Source organism: Erpetoichthys calabaricus, chromosome 12, assembly GCF_900747795.2.
Source record: "Erpetoichthys calabaricus chromosome 12, fErpCal1.3, whole genome shotgun sequence".
Lineage (NCBI taxonomy): Eukaryota > Metazoa > Chordata > Cladistia > Polypteriformes > Polypteridae > Erpetoichthys > Erpetoichthys calabaricus.
The window spans coordinates 369,582-388,640 of NC_041405.2; the positions used below are offsets into that span (position 1 = coordinate 369,582).

Below are 19,059 nucleotides of genomic sequence, written 5' to 3' on the forward strand. Positions count from 1 at the left end.
AGGTCATGTTCTCACCCTGTCTGTACTAGGACAGATCAGATAAAAGGCTGGGTACTGGGAGGGCACCAGTACTACTTTCTGGTCAGACTGTACTGGGTGGCACCTGCAGGTATTGGGTTAATGATCCTATAAGGGTCAGTAATGGAGCTACACACAGCTTTGTGACGAGGTCATCTTACTGGACAGCTGCTTACCAAGGGGCATTTGGTTTGGTTTGGTAGGATGAATGGCCCAATACTCTGAGGATCTAAGGGTAACACACAAGGGGGCAATGGGGTGAAAGCAGAGTCACTGTGGACCTCAACAAGGGGAAAAATAAAGGAAGCAGACACAGAGGACATCTTGGCTTCAGCATTTATTACACATGTAGGCAAATCAGAGTTGGGTGGGGCATGAGGAACATCTGAGGGGGAAGGGAAGAGTCATGGGGGGGATAGAGAGGACAAGCTTTGAGTCTAGACAAAATGGGGAAATGGGGTCAAGGTCACTGCAAAGGGGAGGAGCCTACAGATCACATGACTGTGAGAGGTAGGACCAGTGGCCTCATGTAAGGGGGAAGAGTCAGGGAAGAGGGGAGCACCTAATGACAAGTCATCCTGCACTCCAGGTCCACACTGACCACCTACTGGCAGTCAGTCACATTTTACTTTCATACAAGTACTGGGCTATCACCCGCCGTCTGGTCAGCCTGTGGAGGGCCCGGCACCGGATCAGGCTGTTTTCTGATTCTAGTTTCTCTGGTGTGAATTTAAAGGTGATGGTAGTCTCTCCTTGGCAGCAGCTCATCTTGGTAGGACCTTTCTTCATGGAGAAATTAGTGGTTTTGTCTGTTGACAACCACAACTTCTCATCAAAATCCCCTTTCTCACCATCCAGAGGTTCCATTTCAATTCTTTTACCGTTGACTGACCACCGCAGACTGATCAGCCTGAGACACCAGCCAGTCAGCGTGCAGGTGATTGAATGAGTTTCACTCTTTCTCAGATGAACAGGAATGAGAGGCGTGAGGGACACTGAAACACAAAGATGGACAGAGTAAAGTGACTAAAAGATTAGAAGAAGAAGACTATAATTTCGAAAGAGACGTGCTGGACAGCTGAGCCTGGGATGCTGAAGGACCAGTATTCGTGTCCAGTGACATCAAGCTCCACCAGGAGAGGTTCAACAGTCTGGACAGAGATCATGTCTGTCCAGGAGGGCCGAATCTGGAGGACACTGGCCACATACTCATTGACAAGAGTGGCCCTAGATTAAAGCAGGCCCAGGTTTACATCTGGTGCATATGATATCTGAAGTGACCCACCTGATGTCTGCCGTACGATGATGAGGAGTAGAAGGAGAAGAGGAATAAGGATGACCACTCCAGCTCCAGCAATCTTTACCCGAGAGTGTCCTGTGTCTGTCCAAAGGGAGGAGACAGAGAGAGAGAACATCTGATTAGGATTTCCTGACTGAACAACCTGTAAGTCCCAACCCTCCCCAAAAGACTCAGTGTGGACCTCCCGACTGGAGTCTGGGATGGTGTCCACTCACACTGTACAAATTTCCTCTCAGAGAGCCCTGATACATAATGGACCTCACAGGACAACTTCTCTTGGCCGTTTGGGGTGAAGCGGTAGCGACTCATTACGGACTTGTGCCCATCCAAACTTCTCAAGGTGTGGGGGGTGTCTATCAGGAGGATCGTTTCATCCTTCCTCCAGATGAATTTCTTCACAGATTCTTGGGTTTCATCACATAGGCAGACCACCACGCTATCAAGGTTTGGCACTGCCATGGTCAGCAGCACTCCAGGAGACTCTGTAAAGAAAGCACAGACACAGACAGCAGTATGATAACCAGGCAGAGAAGCTGTATCAGCTGTTCAGAATAAAGAATCCCGCTGACCTCTTCTGGAGTCCGTCCTGATTGGCTCTTCCAGAGCATCATGGTTCACTTCACAAAAGAACGGATCTCCAACCCTGGTGCTCCAATTGAAGAAGTGGGCACTTGAGGCACTGAATGTCCCATCTGGCTCACTCCGTGCTGAAGGACTCTCGGACTTCAACATCTCGCTGCCCTGCCGGAGGGTGAACTTGATGTTTGCAGGGTAGAAACCTGTGGCGCTGCAGTTAATGACCCCATCAGATCCATGTGAATTTGACCTCAAGGTGACATGGACCTGAGGAGGAGCTTTAAAGAGGACACTAACTCACTGGTCAGCTGAGTGGACAAGGATCTACTGGCCACTTCAGGCTCATACTCATTAAGACTGGACAAAGTCATTTACTGTAGGTCATAAGTGGTGCCCTTACCTCTGATCCTGAGGTAGACCTCACTGTCCATTTTCTCTGCTTTATATTCAACACGACACCAATATTGACCCTCATCCTTCATGGACACTGGACTCAGGTGCAGAGATGCATCGCCAGCCTTCAAACGATCTTCTTGCAAACTGAACCTCAGCCCACCAGACACCTTGCCCCACTTATACTGAGCCACTGGCACTGACTGTCTTGTCCATGTAACTTTTAGCTTCTGAAAATCAACATCATCGGACAAGCCAGTGAAATTACATGGAAGCCATATGTCAGACTGGACAGTGACAAACAGGGGACTGGAGACTATGTGAATACTGAAGCTCTGGGCACCTGAGAGAAAAAAGACACAGTGATGGGAGACCAGCAGCGGAATGGGTACAAACCAGTGAGCAAGAGCAAAAAGAACGGGTAAAACCAGTACAATATGGATAAAGAGAGCAGAGACAGAATAAGGAGAATAATAACCGGCGACAAACAATCGGGAAGTCCTCTGCCCTGTCACTGGTGTGCAACAAAACAGACTCGTAAAAGAGCATGGGATTGACTGGGGTGCGCGGCGCTATAAAAGCGTCACAGTGCGTGCTTACAGGTGTGGAGGAGCACAAACAGCGGCAGCACGGACTTCATCAGCCGAGCAGAAAGATCTGCTTTCCCGCAGCGCAGCAGGCGCTCCACTGGACGGCTGAGGCAGATACGGCTGAGCTTATCATCGCGCGGAGGACACGCCCATCAGGGGGCGGGGAGACATGAAAAAGGACGCAAAACCCCTGATCGACAGACGGGGCAGCGAATCCTATCCATGAGTAAGCATTAGGCGGGCAGGCACCCGATAGGACGAACCTCCTCGGACTCGTTTTACAGTAGAGCCAATAGTGCTGAACCGCCGCGACATCCCGACTGGTGATTGGCTCTTGAGCCCGTCGGTCACACATGTCACGTCTTTCGAGCCGCGCGGTCTTTTGACAAGTGACAGCTGGCGGCACGCGACCAAAGCAGAACGGCAATTAATTAAAAGCAATAAAAAGGTCAGCGCTTGTTTAGTTAAGTCGGCGTCACAAGGCGTTGACTCTTCAAATAACTTTCGGTCGATGAAGCTGCGCGGCGGCGGTGACTCGCGCGATTCCTCTTCAGTATCCGCCGGTGGGTTTGGGCTTGCTGGGCTCGCGCGTTCTCCGCAACATTTGTTAGAAAATCGGCGGGGATTCGCAACGTGGTAAGGGCCGCAAGCTGCCCGGGGATTCCGCACGATGGCACCGACGTGCAATCCCAAATCGTTCGCATCGCTCATGACTCCACACGGTTAGGTTAGCAGGGCGCTGTATGCTAAGGCTCGTCTTTGTCGCGTCATCAAGCCATTTTATTAGAATTCTGACTTCGCCCAGGAAGTTTCCGAAGTTACAGTGCCGAAATAATCAAAGAGTTTTCAATTTTAAGGTTTATGTTTACGTGTTTGTTTTGTTTTCTTAACAAAGGGCTGCTGTAAATGGCGCTCAGTGGTGTAGCAGTTAAAGCTTTGACCCCGAGGTCGTGGGTTCACATCCCACCACTGACACTGTGTGACCCCCAAACACCTGGCTGTGCTCCAGTTACAAAACGAAATGCAGCAGCTCATCGTATTTATAATTGGGTAAAAGTGTCAGCCACATAATAATATTAATATAGTTATTAGTCACTGCTTACCTTTAAACTTACTGAACACAATTTCACATTCTTTTTTATTTAATGTCACCAAATTTCAGTGAAATCCATCAGCTTGCTTGTGAGAGTTTTGGGGTGTTTCAGTTTTATGTTTTAGGGGATCGGTTTAATTGTCCTTTCTTAGCAGAGACCTGCTGGGCAGACATGCCATCCTGCCACAGTTGGGCTCTTAAGCTAAATGGGAACGCGTCAGTGCCCTGTGCACCGTGTGTGTAGATTTTACGAGGCCTCTTGTGGGCTTCACATCAGACAGACATTTCAAGAGTCGGGGTGCACACCATTTCAGACCGCGGCCTCCCAGGCTTTCGGTGGCAAGGTGGCTGCTCAGCCACCATTTCTTGACTCATCCTGTGTGTGTGTTTCTTATTTAGGATACCGGAGGGTGGACGTCTGATGGACAGTAGCCTCGTGTGTCTTCTGACTGAGAAATTCGATTATCTCAGATAGCATCAGCTAACTCACTAATGGAAGAAATGAACAATTTAATTTAGAAGTTTGTTCGAGTAATATTATTGGGTATTTTTAATAATTATTCAAGCACATCGGGTTGGGACAGTTGGTTTTGTTCTTCTAGAAATGTGTTCTCGTTTCTCTGTCCATTGTGGTATTTCATTGGTGTTTTCTATGAAGATTTGATTAAAAAAATGATTAAACAAATGTTGACACCATCCTCAGGTAGACCTAACGTTGAGTATCCTTTTCAATGAAATCTGCTGATTTCTTATTGGGCAGCCTGTTAAGAAGTCAAGCTTTGTAAGGAAAGTTTGAGGACCTCTGGCTTAATAATAATACGTGTGTTAAAACTAAAAAACAGTTTGGGAATGTGCCACAGACTGGACCTGAAACGCTCCATTTATTCTTAGAAAACAACAAAAAAAGAAAAAGCCCACCGCGATCAGGCAGGGAAGAAGCCAACATTAGTCTGGTCAGGTCTAAGGGAGAGGCGGCCGCCATGGCAGTCTGGAGTGGGAGAGACACAACGGGGTTACTGATGAAGATGATGATGAGGAGGAGGAGGTTGGAGCCCAAGGGCAGCCCTATGACTGGCAAGTGGCAGATCAGCAAGGCGCCACTTCATTTCCTAAAGAAGCCCTTTTGGTCTTTGCTCGTGTTTCTATTTCTTGTTCACATTTGTTCACATTTTTTATTCGTTTCTGCTCTTTTGTGGATGGCTGATCGTTCATTATTGTGCTTTGCCTTTTTCTCATCTGTGTTGGAATGTCATTGACGACTGTAGTAATTATACTTCTTTTTTATTTCATATCCTTACCGGTGTTGTGCATTTTGTTCACATTCTATTAGCCTGCTTTACTACAAATAATTACGAAGGTCTTCAAAGGATGCGCCCGGCCATCCAGCAAGAAGAACTGGAAGAAGACGCCATTTAAAGAAAAGTGAAACCCAAAATGGTAATCAGACAGAAAGCAAGCTTCAATGGACATTTGACCACTTTGTAAATTTTGTGTCTGCTGGAAGGGCCATCAGCATGGTCATTCACAAACAGAGTGATGGACAGATTTATACGTAATGTGAAAGGCACTATATATTAGACAGATAGACAGACTATCAACACAGGTGACTATACAGCCCTGTCCCTCCAGTAAATGGGGCTTCTGACCAGGCAAGGGTCCACTCAGGAGGCCAGTCCATCCCTGCCTGATAACTCTTATCTGTCCAGCTAACTGTCTACTTTATTATATAATTACAGTCACATACAAAACGTTTGGGCACCTCTGGCCATATTTCACATTTCGTTGACATCTGATATCAAAAATAGTAAATTCTGTAGATTTGAGAGCAAATAATCTAAAGCAGTGGCTTTTTAAGAAGACGTGAATGTACAATTGCAGTTTGTGTGTTGACCTAAACCTGTAAAACGCTAAAGTGTATTTATTTTTCGAGCCCAATGAAAACGAAAGCTGCCGCCGTTTGTGTTTGGGCAGCCAGACGGTCAGTGGCCGCAGTTGCTCCGCTCTTCTCTTGTCGGACGTCCATCGAGTGTGTGTGTGAGACTGGACGATGTCGCCATTCTTTCAGACCCGTTTATTGCACTACAATGAAAATGCCGGATGGCTCAAAATGCACTGAAGCCCCTGAGCCGAGTTGGGTTCTCCTTCTTTGTCAGATTGTCCTTCCATTAAAAACTGACAGATTTAATCTGACAAACGTATTATTATTTTTATTGATTGAAGAAAGTAAGTTTTAGATTTAATAACGACAATTAAAATCGTTGAAGCCATTTATGTAACGTTAGCACACCTGCGCATGTCCCACCTGCAAGTGAACGCCGCAGCCCCGCACGTGTGTCCGGCGCGCCAGTAAACCCACGTGGGGTGTTCATCCTTGAGCCCCGCCCTCTTGTCGTAATCCACGCCCGCCGGGTGTCAGAGCTGATCCCGGACAGCCGAAGTAGGACTGACCCGCTGTAGTGACCGAGTGGCCGAGTCAATCGCGTTCTTCAGCCTCCTGCCGTTCCCAGGAGTGTCAGTCGAGCCTCCTCGGTTCAACTAATGTTTAGCCAGTTGGGGTTGGAAAGAGGAACTCGTGAGTCCAAATATTCGGCAGAAGACCGAGTGACACTGACGTAAGCGACAGCACCGTCAAGGCCGTGTGTCCAGGGCAGCCTGACACCCCCTGGTGACATCGAGGGAAACCAACCATGGCTGGGCGGCCAGTGCGACTCAGCACAAGAGCCAAATGAGGAGTTAAGGTAATGAGAAGAGAGGAGTGAGCTAAACATCAAGGCGCTATATGCCCTCTGATTGGGGGGGCTCAGGGGTGTTTCTGTTTTAAACTCCAAGCCTGCATGATGGCGACTGACTTTGCACTTCATTTCCAGATTTAAAATGTCCTCCACTCTGCGCCGACTGCGTGGGTTCAAAGCGGATTTGTGGTCAGTAAATGGACAGGAGGTCGGAGGACAAACAGCAGCAGACGCTGATCTCTTTGCCGTTTCACCATAAGTCGTTTCTACCATTGCATCTTTAAAAGTCCAGGACCAAAAAAAAAGGTCAAATGAAGTGGTGGAGGCGAATATTAAAAAATAACCCAACAACATCTGGACATAAACGAGATGCAGGGTAATATGCTGAGCTAAAAGGCACTATATAAGACACAGTGTCGTATCGTTATGGACCCAGCAAGGTCAGCCCCGCTCTCTCTGTTCTCACGTTTGCGTCTGTCCTGTTGGTCTTCAAAAGGCACAGATGATTTCCTGCGGCGCCCTGCCCGGGGTTTGTTCCTGCCTTGCACCCTGTGCTGGCTGGGATTGGCTCCAGCAGACCCCGTGACCCTGTGTTAGGATATAGCGGGTTGGACGATGACTGACGCACTGACTGACTGACTGACTGATTTCCTGCTCTCGAGTTTTGCTCGTGTTGTTGGCCCTCCTCTCCTTCTCATGGGTGGGAGTTAATTTGATTTGATTTTAGTTTTGTTACGTCTGACTTGATTGTGTGGAATGGCCTTTAATAAATTCAATGCAATTTAAAAATAAAATAAAAGGCACAAGTTATTTTCCTTTGTATGTTGCGCTGTTTTATCACTAACTCTGAGGCCACGCCCAATCCATTACATCCCATTGGTCAATGTTTGCTGGGCCTGGTACTGACTGGACACGTGACTGGAGCTCAGGGTCAGCCTGGACTGCTCATTCTTGTGGGCTCCTGCGCAGGGGGCACTCGCCTCCTGGACTTCTCCTTGTCATTCCCTCATGTTGGGGTTCAAAGCTGTTCATCCATTACTTTTCAGAAGAGCATTGTGGGTGCAGCTTGATGATTCATCTCTCTGGACCACTGTGGTGTGTGTGGACGGATGGCAGCAAGTCCACTTGGCTCTGTGCACCAGCGATCATGCAGCCAAAGTGGACAGGAAAAAGCCTACTGAGATGTGGCGGTCAGTCCAATGTGAGTGACCAGGGTGCAGCGTGAGGAAACCCCATCCACATCTCAAGTGTTGTGTTATCCAGCTGTTCACTATCTTTTCTCATTAAATTATTTTTGTATAAATTCTGGGTTTATTGTTTTCAGATGCAGAGAAGTGTTGTGTTAAGTTGGATATCAGAAATCTCTGGTCACCCTGTGGGTCAGCAGGCCTTAGTGACCACTGTGGCTCAACCTTGTGGCCCTGACCTCCAGTATAAATCTACATGATGGTGGGGTCACATCTGCTTGCCCCCACATGGTGTCTCCACTTCTCATTTCTGGTCAGTTCTGTTTTGCAGTTTATTGGCTTTAACTGGAAGTGTGTGGTCAGTCTTACTGGACTCTACTGGGAAGAAAATTAGACAGACCAGAGGAGATAACCAGTGGTGGGAGAGACTTGAGGACTAGTCACTGTTACCACACCACCACAATGAAGCCCCCAGTCAGGTATGGTGACATCATCTTATTTCGAGTTCCTGTGACAGACCATGAAGTGCTTGACATCTAATGGCCAGCCTTTGGTGTGGACTATGTCCCACAGTGACACACCAATGAGTGGCCTAGACGGTCTGCTCACTCTGGTCCTGAGGTTGATCTGCGTCAGTCACTCCAGTGAAGCTTACCGGCTGTGTACAGGGGGGAACTACAAGCTTTGAGCATCTTCTCATACTGGGCAGTTTCTTCTGTCCTGGACGCAGGTCACTTACTTATCAGTCCATCTGTCTTTCCATCTCCTGAGGAAGGTGCAGCACATGGGGGTCATGATACAACATATGTGAGGGGCAGAGGGGTCTTAGAAAGTTTGAACCTCGTAAAGGGAGCACATAAAGCAGAATCCTTGTGTTGAGACTGATCTTCATGCTTTATTAAACAATTTGTGATGATCAGAGGAGGAGGATGAGGATGAAGGGCATTGGAGAACAAGGCAGGTGGGGCCAGGGTAAAGATAAAGGGGAGGACGACATACATATGCCAGGGCTATGAATAGAGGACCGGAGCTGACAGAGAGAGGCGAATGAGGTGGAGTCACTTAAAGAGAAGAATGTGGGAGTCATTGCTCAAGGGAGAGGGGAGGAGTTACAAATGTGGGAGTCATCGCTCAAGGGAGAGGGGAGGAGCTACAACAATCCAAGAACTTTTCAGGTCACATGAGGGAATGTGCAAGAGGTGGAGATTCATGCAGTTGGCTAAGAGGAAAGGGGAGGAGCAGATGAGGAGGCATAAACTATAGAAATCAAATGATGTCAGGCATAGTATAAAGGGGAGGAGCCAAAAGGTGGAGGAGCATACAAATACCTGGGCTTTACGTGGAGGGACATAGTCGTGTTTTGTCTGTAAACAGGGGGAGGGGTTACAAAATAATCCAGGGTTCCTCAGGTGACATGACAGGAAATCGGGAGCAGTGGGCAGGTAACAGCTCAATTAATGTATATGGGAGGAGCCAGTGAAGGGGAGGAGCATATCAATGTCAGGCCTGTTTTAGAGAGGAGTGGAGCTGAGAGAGTCAAGAAAAAGCCAAATGGGGTGTGGTCATTTAAAGAGAAGAGGGGAGGGGCATAGAGGAGTTACATCTCAAAGGAGAGGGGTCACATGAGACAATCTGCAAAGGGGAGGAGACTGATGCAGTTGGCCAACAGAAAAAGGGAGGAGCAGATGAGGAGGCATAAACTAAAGAAATCAAATGACACCAGGGTTAGTGTAAAGTGAGGAGCCAAAAGAAGGGAGGAGAATACAAGTGCCCAGGCTGTTAAGAGAGGGGCGGAGCTCAGAGACACAAGAAGAAAAATGTCAGTTAAATGGAAGAAACTAGAAAAGAGGAGGGGCTTAGAGGTGTCATGACTGGAAGGACCAGGCCAGAGCTAAAAACAGCAAATGGCAGCTCACGTTGCATGAGAGGAGTTCTGAAAGGGGAGGAGCTGATGAGGAGGCACAGACAACAAATGGCTGCTGGGGTGGTTAGGGTGGCTTGTAATGGCCGAGTGGCACTGGGCATCATGGCTGTGACTCGTGGATAAATCAGCTGGGTTCAGGGTCACATGTGGAGAAGTGGGAAGGGCCAAGAATCCAGGTGGCTGTGAGGACAAAAAGTGACTGAAGAGGTTAGGGTCAACAGTGGAGACGTAAAGGGGCTTGGGGCTCACATTGGCCACTCGCTGCCATTTTCACAGATCACCTGGTCACCATCACTCCCAATCTACATTGGGAACTGCTCCCTGTGACACTCCATTAGGCAAAGGTCACATGTCTTCAGGTCTCACAAAAGTAAGTGGAGCTGACTGTGCGCCTGGTCAATTTGTGGAGGGCACGGCACTTGATTACATTGGCATCCAACTCCAGGTTCTCTGGCGTGAACTGTAAGGTGATGATGGTCTCCCCTTGGCAGCAACTCTTCTTGGTGGGACCTTTCTTCATGGAGAAGTCAGTGACATTGCTTATGGACACCCACACCTTCTCATCTTCATCATCATTCTCATGATCCAGCACCTGCATTTCGATTTTCTTGCCATTGAGGTACCATTGTATAGAGACCATCCCAAGACACCAGCCGCTCAGGGAGCAGGTGATTGACAGAGTTTCTCTCTTTGCAACCATCACAGGAATAAGAGCTGAGAGGGACACTGAAAGAAGAAAACGACCAAAAGATGGCAATCAATGTATCTATTATTAAGTCCACAAATGACATAAAATAGATTGGTCCAGAGCTCTGAGCAGTGGGCCCAACCTGGACACGGGACTGGGCGACACAAGGACATCTTGAACCCCAGCTTCAAAAATGGGAACACAAACTCATACAGATCAGTGACAACATCCTCCATAATAGAGGGACATCTGAAATGGGATACTGGCCACATGCTGCAAGAAAGGAAAGACCAGAGTGGCACGACAGGCACAAGGTGGCATTGGGGAACCATGCATTTTAGAAAGACCCACCTGAGGACTGGCGTACGATGGTGAAGAGAAGGGCCAGCAGTAGGAGTAAGAGGAACCCACCAACTCCAGCAGCCATTGGCAGAGAGTTTCCTATGTCTGTCCATTAGGTAGAGAAAAGGAGAGAGCAGGTGAGTGAAGGCACAAAGTGAGACGTCCAAACTCGGGGTCTTCTGATTTGAGACCCCACAAGTGAACACCTGCCAAAGACCTAAATCAGGGTGCCACACCATGGCCTAAGGTCACCATGTGAATGAAATTCACAACTGAGAATTTGATGAGGACCACAGAAGAACCTTTGGGGAAACTCCAAAGGAAACTGCCATTGAGACCTGGAACATCAGGTGAGGACATTAATAATAAGATTATCAAATGAGATAGCCAGAAATGAACATCTCACAAAGACCTCCTAACTGGGAATGCCAGGAGAGCTTCCCAGAGGGGGCATCTAAAGAGACAGAAGACCAGATGGTTCAGGTCATCCAATGAGAGTGACATCAGGTCAGACACTCATGACAGATATCTGCCGAGGACCTCTTTAGAAGTGTAACTGAATGACCCTATCATGAAGTGCCAGATGGAACCTTCTGAACTGGGTGAACCCACCATGGCTAAACACCAGGGTAAATACCTTGGGACTGTTTTGAGATGTCTTTAATGGAGCACTTAGTGTGACCTGTCAAGTTTGGACAGCTGAGGAGAACCTGTGAGTTTAGGACACCCTGTGAGAATCTCCTGATTTAGAAAACACTTGTGATATACACCCTGAATGAGGACCTCTCACTATGGGGAGACATCTTAGTGCCCTGTGAAACCTTTTAAATTTGGAAATTTGATGAGGACCTGTTTGTGATGCCAATGTGAACTTACAGAATTGGGACACCAGATCAGACCCTCGTGACATACACCTGGTGAGGACCTCCTAAAATCACTGCGAGTAATCCACTCGTGATGCACCAGATGAGATCTCCTGAATCAAGGTACCAGATGAGAACCTGTAGACCTAAGGTATCTGGTGAGATACCCATGACTAGTGAAAGGCTTCTAGGAACCTGAGGTGAGACCCTCAATGACACACCTAATGAGAACATCTGGGGCTTCATGTATAAACGGTGCGTACGCACAGAAATGTTGCGTAAGAACGTTTCCACGTTCAAATCGCGATGTATAAAACCTACACTTGGCGTAAAGCTACGCACTTTTCCATGGTAACTCATACCCTGTCGTACGCAAGTTTTAAGCTCAGTTTTGCAGACTGGTGGCACCCAGCGTCAGAGCAGTGCAACTGTTCCTGTGTGGTCACCCTTTCTTTTTCAGATCCACATCCCTGATGCACTTTATAAATACACTGAAATTAACTGCATATTGTTTATTAGTTTGATGCATCTGATTGTAATTAACCAGTAACAATATAATGGTCCACAGAATGGTCAAACTAGTCCAAATACCATAGCTGCTTTAGCGTTGTTCCTCTCACTGCACCTTCTTCTTCTTTTGTCAGCTGATCCCGTTAAGGGTTGCCACAGCAGATCATCTTTTTCCATATTACTCTCACTGCACCACTCGGAGTATTTATATCACTGTATCTGAGTGGGGAATGACAGATTAACAGCGATCGGAAAGAGAATTATCGGTATACAGCACCAAGCACTCGCTGCCTCAGCCATGCTGTCTATTTGAACTGCTCTCATATGGCTTCACAGCCTTTCCTGTACGGACCTCGCGTTTCACAAACAGTTTCATCCCAAGAACTCTAAACGCACTCAATCAGTTCATGAAGTGCTCCTTGTAGAACTGTTTGTACTTACAGTATAAGTACAATTACCTCACTGGAAACTTGAGATACAGTTATAATATTGCACAATCTGAGCCACTTTATAAAGTGCATATTTACATTTGATGACAATATCATTTTTAAGATGAAATGCAGAAAAATATATTTATTATATTATACAGATAAAACTTTAACTTTAACTACACGGTGCCGCAGCGCTAGCAGGAAGCTTGATGTTCGTTCACGGTTTGTTCCTGCCTCGTGCTGTATTCATGCTGTAGCTGGCATGACACTGGAAGGATAGACAGATAGAATAATTAAAGACGTACTACGAAGATATTTCCATGTTCCTTAAACGTTTTGAAGAATCGGAGTTCTAAGCTTACATATGGCTTGACGTCTATTACAGAGCTGATTGTGTGGCGATTGGGTATTTGGAGAAAGAAAAGTAAGGACAGGAATTGGGGGTTAGTACGTTTGAAAGAGACAGTACTGCTACAATAAAATATTTCATTGAAGGTCGCACATGGCGCAGCAAGCCTCTTGCGTGAGACACGACTAATCACTGCGTCACCGTGTTCCCAAGTTTAATAACATGCTTTAACTCCTATTATCATGAAAAAGATATCATGTATACATCTCAGTATTTAATTTTTTCAGAGAGCTGTAATATCACAAATGTCATGGATTCTGTGTCCTGTCGGAGGAAGAGAAAGACCAGAAGCACGTAGTGATTGACACACACAGAGCACATAGAAGATCAAATACACAACAAAGCATTTAACGTGCTGCTTTAGTTATAATGGGATTTGAGAAACTAGTAAAGTAAACGATTTTAAGATGAAGTATATGACATTCTACTTTAATGACAAAATAAACTACGAGATTAAAGTTGACATTTCGTGCTTTTTTCCCACTGTGTTCCTGTTTTTTTTCTCTGTACTCTAATAAGCTTTCATATGACACTCAGACGGTGGGCTACGAGTCGCCTTTTCACGCCGACTTTGATATGTGACAACTTCTTTTTTATTTTGGGCACTGTGCGACTTTGTGAACTTGAGCTTTTGAGTTTCTCCGACACGCTATGTCACTCGATCAACTTCCTTTTGTCGCTTATATAACTGTTTAAACCAACAAATAGTACGTTTTTCTTTGCCTCCATTTGGTATTCGCTGAAATTCTTCTATTTTACCCCGTGCTTTTGCCATTGCCTTTTCACAGACCACTGGGCTTAAGGGCTATTTATATTGATTTGCATATTCAAAGAGGCGTAATTCTGGGAGGAGTTGGGGCGGGACAGCAAGCGCGTGTGTTTATTTCCACGCTGAGCGGGATTTATGTAGCAGAAGAATACGGAAGTTGGCGAACACACAGATTCCTGCATCTGGATTTTTCTGTGCGTAAGCACATTTCAGCTTTTGTGCTTACATCATGTTATTGTGCGAATTCTACACACGGCGTTATGCACGAGGCCCCTGGTCTGGAAAAAACAGGTGATGAACCTTGAACCAAGAACGCCAGGTGAGTAACCCCCAGTTTATACTTGATGAAGAGCTCCTGTCTGAAACACCAGGTGAGACACCCTATTGGAGCACCTAGAGAGACATCCAAGACTAAATGCTAGGTCACCAAGATGGGATGTCGTTGATAAGGCACCTTGTGCTACCACCAGAATGGAGCCACCAGCTGAGGATCCTTGGCCTTGTTCCACCATGTAAGCCCTGCCCAATTGTGGGACCTCTTAATGCAGGTCTTCTGCAGTATCCACTCACATTGCACAATTTTCTTTTCAGAACGTCCAGATTCATAGTGGACCTCACAGGACACCTGCTCTTGGCCACTCGGGGGTGAAGCGGGTAGCGGCTCATCACAGACATGTGCCCGTCGACGGTCATCAGGATATTTGGGTTGTCTATCAGTACAATGGTGTCACCTTGCCTCCAGATGATCTTGCTCACAGATTCCTGGGTTCGGTGACTTAGGCAGATTACCACGCTCTTTACCCCGGGCACGGCGTTGGTCAGCAGCAGGATTGAAGAGTCTGTGAAGAAAGCAGAGAGTCCATCAAACAATTCTGTCCACTATCTAGCTCCCCTAAGTGTCGCCCACTCACCTGCCCTGGCATCTCTCCTGATTGGCTGTTTCAGAGCAGGGTGGCTCACTTCACAGATGAACAGCTCCTTGTCCCTGGTGGTCCAGTTGAAGGTGTAGATGCTTGAGGCGCTGAAGGTCCCATCCAGCTCTCTCCGAGCAGATGGACTCTCGCTCTTCAATGTCTCTCTGTCCTGCTGGATGGCAATCTTGATGCCCTCAGGGTAGAAACCTGTGGCACTGCAGTTCACAACCCCTTGAGACCCGTGGGTGGCTGTCCTGATGGTGGCGTGCACCTGTGGAGGAGCTTCAAAGAGCACATTAACTCAGCAGTCAGCGAAGTGGACCTGAACAGGGCGGTCATTCAGTTCACATGAAGGACTGGGTGGCAGCACTTACCTCTCACAGTCAGGTTTACCTCAATGTCCATCTTCTCTGTTCGGTATCGCACTTGACAAAGATACTGACCCTCATCCTCCATGGACACTGGACTCAGGTGAAGAGATGCATCCCCAGACTTCAAGCGATCTTCTCTCAGACTGAACCTTAAGCCACTGGTCACTTTGCCTCCAATGTACTGTGCCACTGGCATTGTCCATCTTGTCCAGACAACATTCAGCTCCCGCAGGTTGATATCACCGGGCAGCAGAGTGAAGTTACATGGAAGGATGGCAGTGTGGAGTGGACTGGACATTGTGGTGATGCTAAGACAGTTAACACCTTTAAAAATGAAGAAGATGCACATAGAGCATAGTGACAGTGGTCAGGACTAGGAGCAGAAAGGAGGAAGACTATCAGGGACTCGGGCACAAGGTGAACATACAGTCCAGCAAAGTGCCCAGAGCGAGAGCCACCATCCCAGTGAAGGCTGGGAGATAATGGGGCAAAGAAAAGATAACTCTGGTGCAAGAAGGTGATGAAGATAAAAAAACAAGGGAGTAGGTGAAAGGAAGCACAAGTGTGATATCCACCACTACCACCCCCTGAGGAAACTGCTAATGAGACCCTCTGAATTGGAACATCAAGTGAGGACCTTTATAATAAGTGCATTAGAGGAGATATTTGGAATTGAAAATCTCATGAACACATCTGAACTGGGAATGCCAAGCCAACTGCCCTGGCTGGAGTATCTAATGAGACTGGGACATTAGATGAGAACCTACTGGGTCAGGACATCGAGTCAGACACTCATGACAAACATCTCTTGAAGACCTCTTAAGAAGTCGAACTGAATGACTTAATTAAGAAAGCGTCAGATGAGACCACCTGAACTGGGTCACTGGTGAAACCTGCATGGCTAAACACCTTGTGACTAATGTGAGAGGTCACTGATAGACCACCAAGTGAGACCTGTCAAGCTTGCACATCTGATGAGAACCTCCTTGTTTGGGACATCAGGGCAGACACTCATGACATACACCTGGACGAGGACCTCCTCCTTTGATGGATCACTTAGTGAGACCCAATGAGGACCTATTTGTGGCACCCAATGACAACTTCCAGAATTGGGACACCAGGTCAGACCCCTGTGACATACACCTGATAAGAACACTGAATGATACACCAGATGAGATCTCCTGAATCAGGAAACCAGATGAGAACCAGTAGACCTAGGATATCAGGTGAGACACCCATGACTAGTGAGTACCTCCTAAGGACCTGAGGTAAGACCCTCAATGACACACCTAATGAGAGCTTCCGAACCGGGACAGTGGGTAATAAACTTTGGACCAAGAGCACCAAGGGTGTTATTCACAGTTAATTCTTGATGAAGATCTCTTGGCTGTAGCCCCAGGTAAGTCACCCTAATGGACCACCTAGAGAGAGACCTCCCTAGCTAAATGCCAGGTGACTACGGTGAGATGTCTTTGATGGAGCACTTGGTACAACCACCTAAATGGAGACACCAGGTTAGGATGTTTTGCCAATTAGAGGGACTTTAATGTAGGTCTGCGATGACATCAGGTCAGACACCTCGATGAAGACCTCCTAACTAAGGGTGGGGGACATCTTTGATGAAGTGTTCAGGGAGACCTCTAAACTTTGGAAACTTGATGATAACTTATTTGTAACACCCAATGACAACTTCTAGAGATGAGACATCAAGTAGGAGCTTTGTCACATAGGCACAGTCAAAGTCCATTCAAGTCATCGGTGGAGAAGGTGAACAGGGTGGAGGGCCACTGCAGATCACAGAAACCAAACCCAAACCAAAGAATAGAAAGTTCAGGTCCAAACACACAGAAGGTGGCAGCTCATCTAACATTGACATTGACGATCTGTTTATCTACATATTACTACCTTTACATCTACTAATCATCACGTGTGCACCACTAGGGGGCGTCTCAAAGTCCCAAACCTGTGACACAACTACAAACACGCAATCCTGGCTTCAAGTAAACTAGATTTTGTATTTTACAAAACATCTTTTCAGTGGCTCTGTGCACAAACTGATCTCCTCCTCCTCCTTTATTAGTTCCTTCTCTGCTTTCTCCTCCACCGCCCAACTCCACTCCTGACTGACTCACCTGGGGTAGGTGGACCTGCTGCTTTTCTGCCTGGCCCTAGGACTACCTCCAGTGCAACAACATTTCCACCAACCAGCACTTCTGAGTCAGGCTGAACCCCCCCCCAAGTACAAGGGATTGTCCCCAGGGGGCACCCAAGTACCCCAACAGGACCACCCATCAAGACTACATTTCCCATGCGGTGCTGCAGGTGCACTAATGGGGCTCCATCTGAGGGATGCTGCCACCCGGTGTATAGGAGGGCACACATCCCTGGAAGGACGTCTCGCCACAGTTCTTCCGTTAGGAAGGCCTCCTGATCTTGCCTTCTATGTCAATAAATATAAATATGCAATATGACATTATAATCGATAATAGTAATTAATGAAAATTTATCTTAGGACTGAAATTTCCTGCCTCCCACGTCCTGAGTTCTGGGTTCAAATCCCAAGTCCGCCATCGTCTGATTGGCCATTCTCTCATGTCTCTGTGGGTTACCCCACCCAATGGTACTCCAGTTTTCTTACAGCATCCCAAAGATGTGTTGGCCACATCTAGAGCAGGCAGTAGGACAGAAGTAGATGTGTGCCCACCAACTGACTGGCACTGCCAAGAAAAGCCCCTGCAACCCCTAAACTGCAAGAAGGGAGACAGAAAATTGATGGATCAAATAACTTAGGAGATCAGAAAAATCAATTCGATTGCTCAATTCTTTCTCCTTAGTTGAATGAGCCCATTTCGCCCCTTCCCTTTGTCGGACACTTCTTCATTTCGCTTTCCTAAAGGAACCCCTTCAATCATTCAGACATTTATTGTTTGACTTAGCTATCACTCGGCGAGTCTGCTTACAGGTGTCGAGGAGCACGAGGACGACTAGCTGGGGCTTCAAGTCGGCCAAAGCGGCGGAGCGCAGCATCTCCTCCCGATCTGCCCTCCCACGACTGAGCAGCTCGCACCCTCAGGACTGTGTTTATCATCACGCGGGAGGACACGCCCACTCCGCTCGAAGGGGCGTGGTCACAAAAGCTCACGCCAGTCAACCTCGCGCTGGGCGCTGCGGCGGCTGCTCTCTCACTCGCTCTGTCTGTCTGCCGAACTGCAGCAGGGTGGTCAGCAGAAGCCGCCCGGTCGTCATCGCCCGGCTTCTCGTCCAGCTGCGCACCTGGCGATGCCTTCTGATTAGCGCCCTGCCAGTCTGGCGTCTTAATACGCGGAACTTCTCGATGTTTGGAGGTGAATGGAGCGGAAGGCAGGTTTACCCGTAAACACTAATAATACTGGCGCCCCTGCTGTCTAGCAGTAAACTGATTACGGAGGTCAGGAGGCGCGACGGCGAAGGCACAGCGCCGATAATTGACCGTGCGACACGACAGAGGAGCGGCCGAGATGTAGGTGGCAGGTGCAGGCCTGGTTCTGCCGGTCGTGCAAAGGGTGCATGCACGGAGGCGGCCGCTCTCAACAAAACGCAGGCTCGGCGCGGGGCGCGTCTTTTCCCGTCGAACGTCGGTAACTTGCTTCAAAGATAAACGGGAAGGTCACAACACGTGAATTGTGGCAGCACATCAATCAAAAGTTTTTGTAATGTTAATCGGAGTTTTACTGATGAATTAATTAAACTTGTTGCCGATTCGTTAAATGCGTAAGTCATTTTCTTCTACCTACAAAGTAATTTTCTTTAATTTTTTTGACATTAAGGAAATTGCGAAAATTTCTAATTTTAAATACACTGGTTTAGAAAACGAGTGAAGGTATTATAGGGTGAGGGGGCGGCAGACATTAAATGGCACGATGGCGGCTTCGCCTCTAGAACCGGGCCTGGGCAGGTGTGGTTAACGGTA

General features: G+C 47.5%; 2 protein-coding genes across 2 annotated transcripts; both read right to left on the reverse strand.

The window, feature by feature from the left end:
• Positions 1-463: 463 nt before the first annotated feature.
• On the reverse strand, positions 464-3,019 carry LOC127529825 (uncharacterized). The gene is made up of 6 exons (XM_051934753.1): positions 2,888-3,019; positions 2,295-2,630; positions 1,888-2,172; positions 1,534-1,800; positions 1,304-1,399; positions 464-1,013 (listed from the first exon to the last, which is right to left on the reverse strand). The coding sequence occupies exons 1-6, from the start codon at positions 2,925-2,927 to the stop codon at positions 637-639; spliced, it is 1,401 nt and encodes a 466-aa protein (XP_051790713.1). The 5' UTR covers positions 2,928-3,019; the 3' UTR covers positions 464-636.
• Positions 3,020-8,710: 5,691 nt separating this feature from the next.
• On the reverse strand, positions 8,711-18,201 carry LOC127529827 (tapasin-related protein-like). Its single transcript, XM_051934760.1, has 6 exons — positions 18,071-18,201; positions 15,114-15,434; positions 14,737-15,021; positions 14,396-14,664; positions 10,853-10,948; positions 8,711-10,539 (listed from the first exon to the last, which is right to left on the reverse strand). The coding sequence occupies exons 1-5, from the start codon at positions 18,135-18,137 to the stop codon at positions 10,943-10,945; spliced, it is 948 nt and encodes a 315-aa protein (XP_051790720.1). The 5' UTR covers positions 18,138-18,201; the 3' UTR covers positions 8,711-10,539; positions 10,853-10,942.
• Positions 18,202-19,059: the final 858 nt, after the last annotated feature.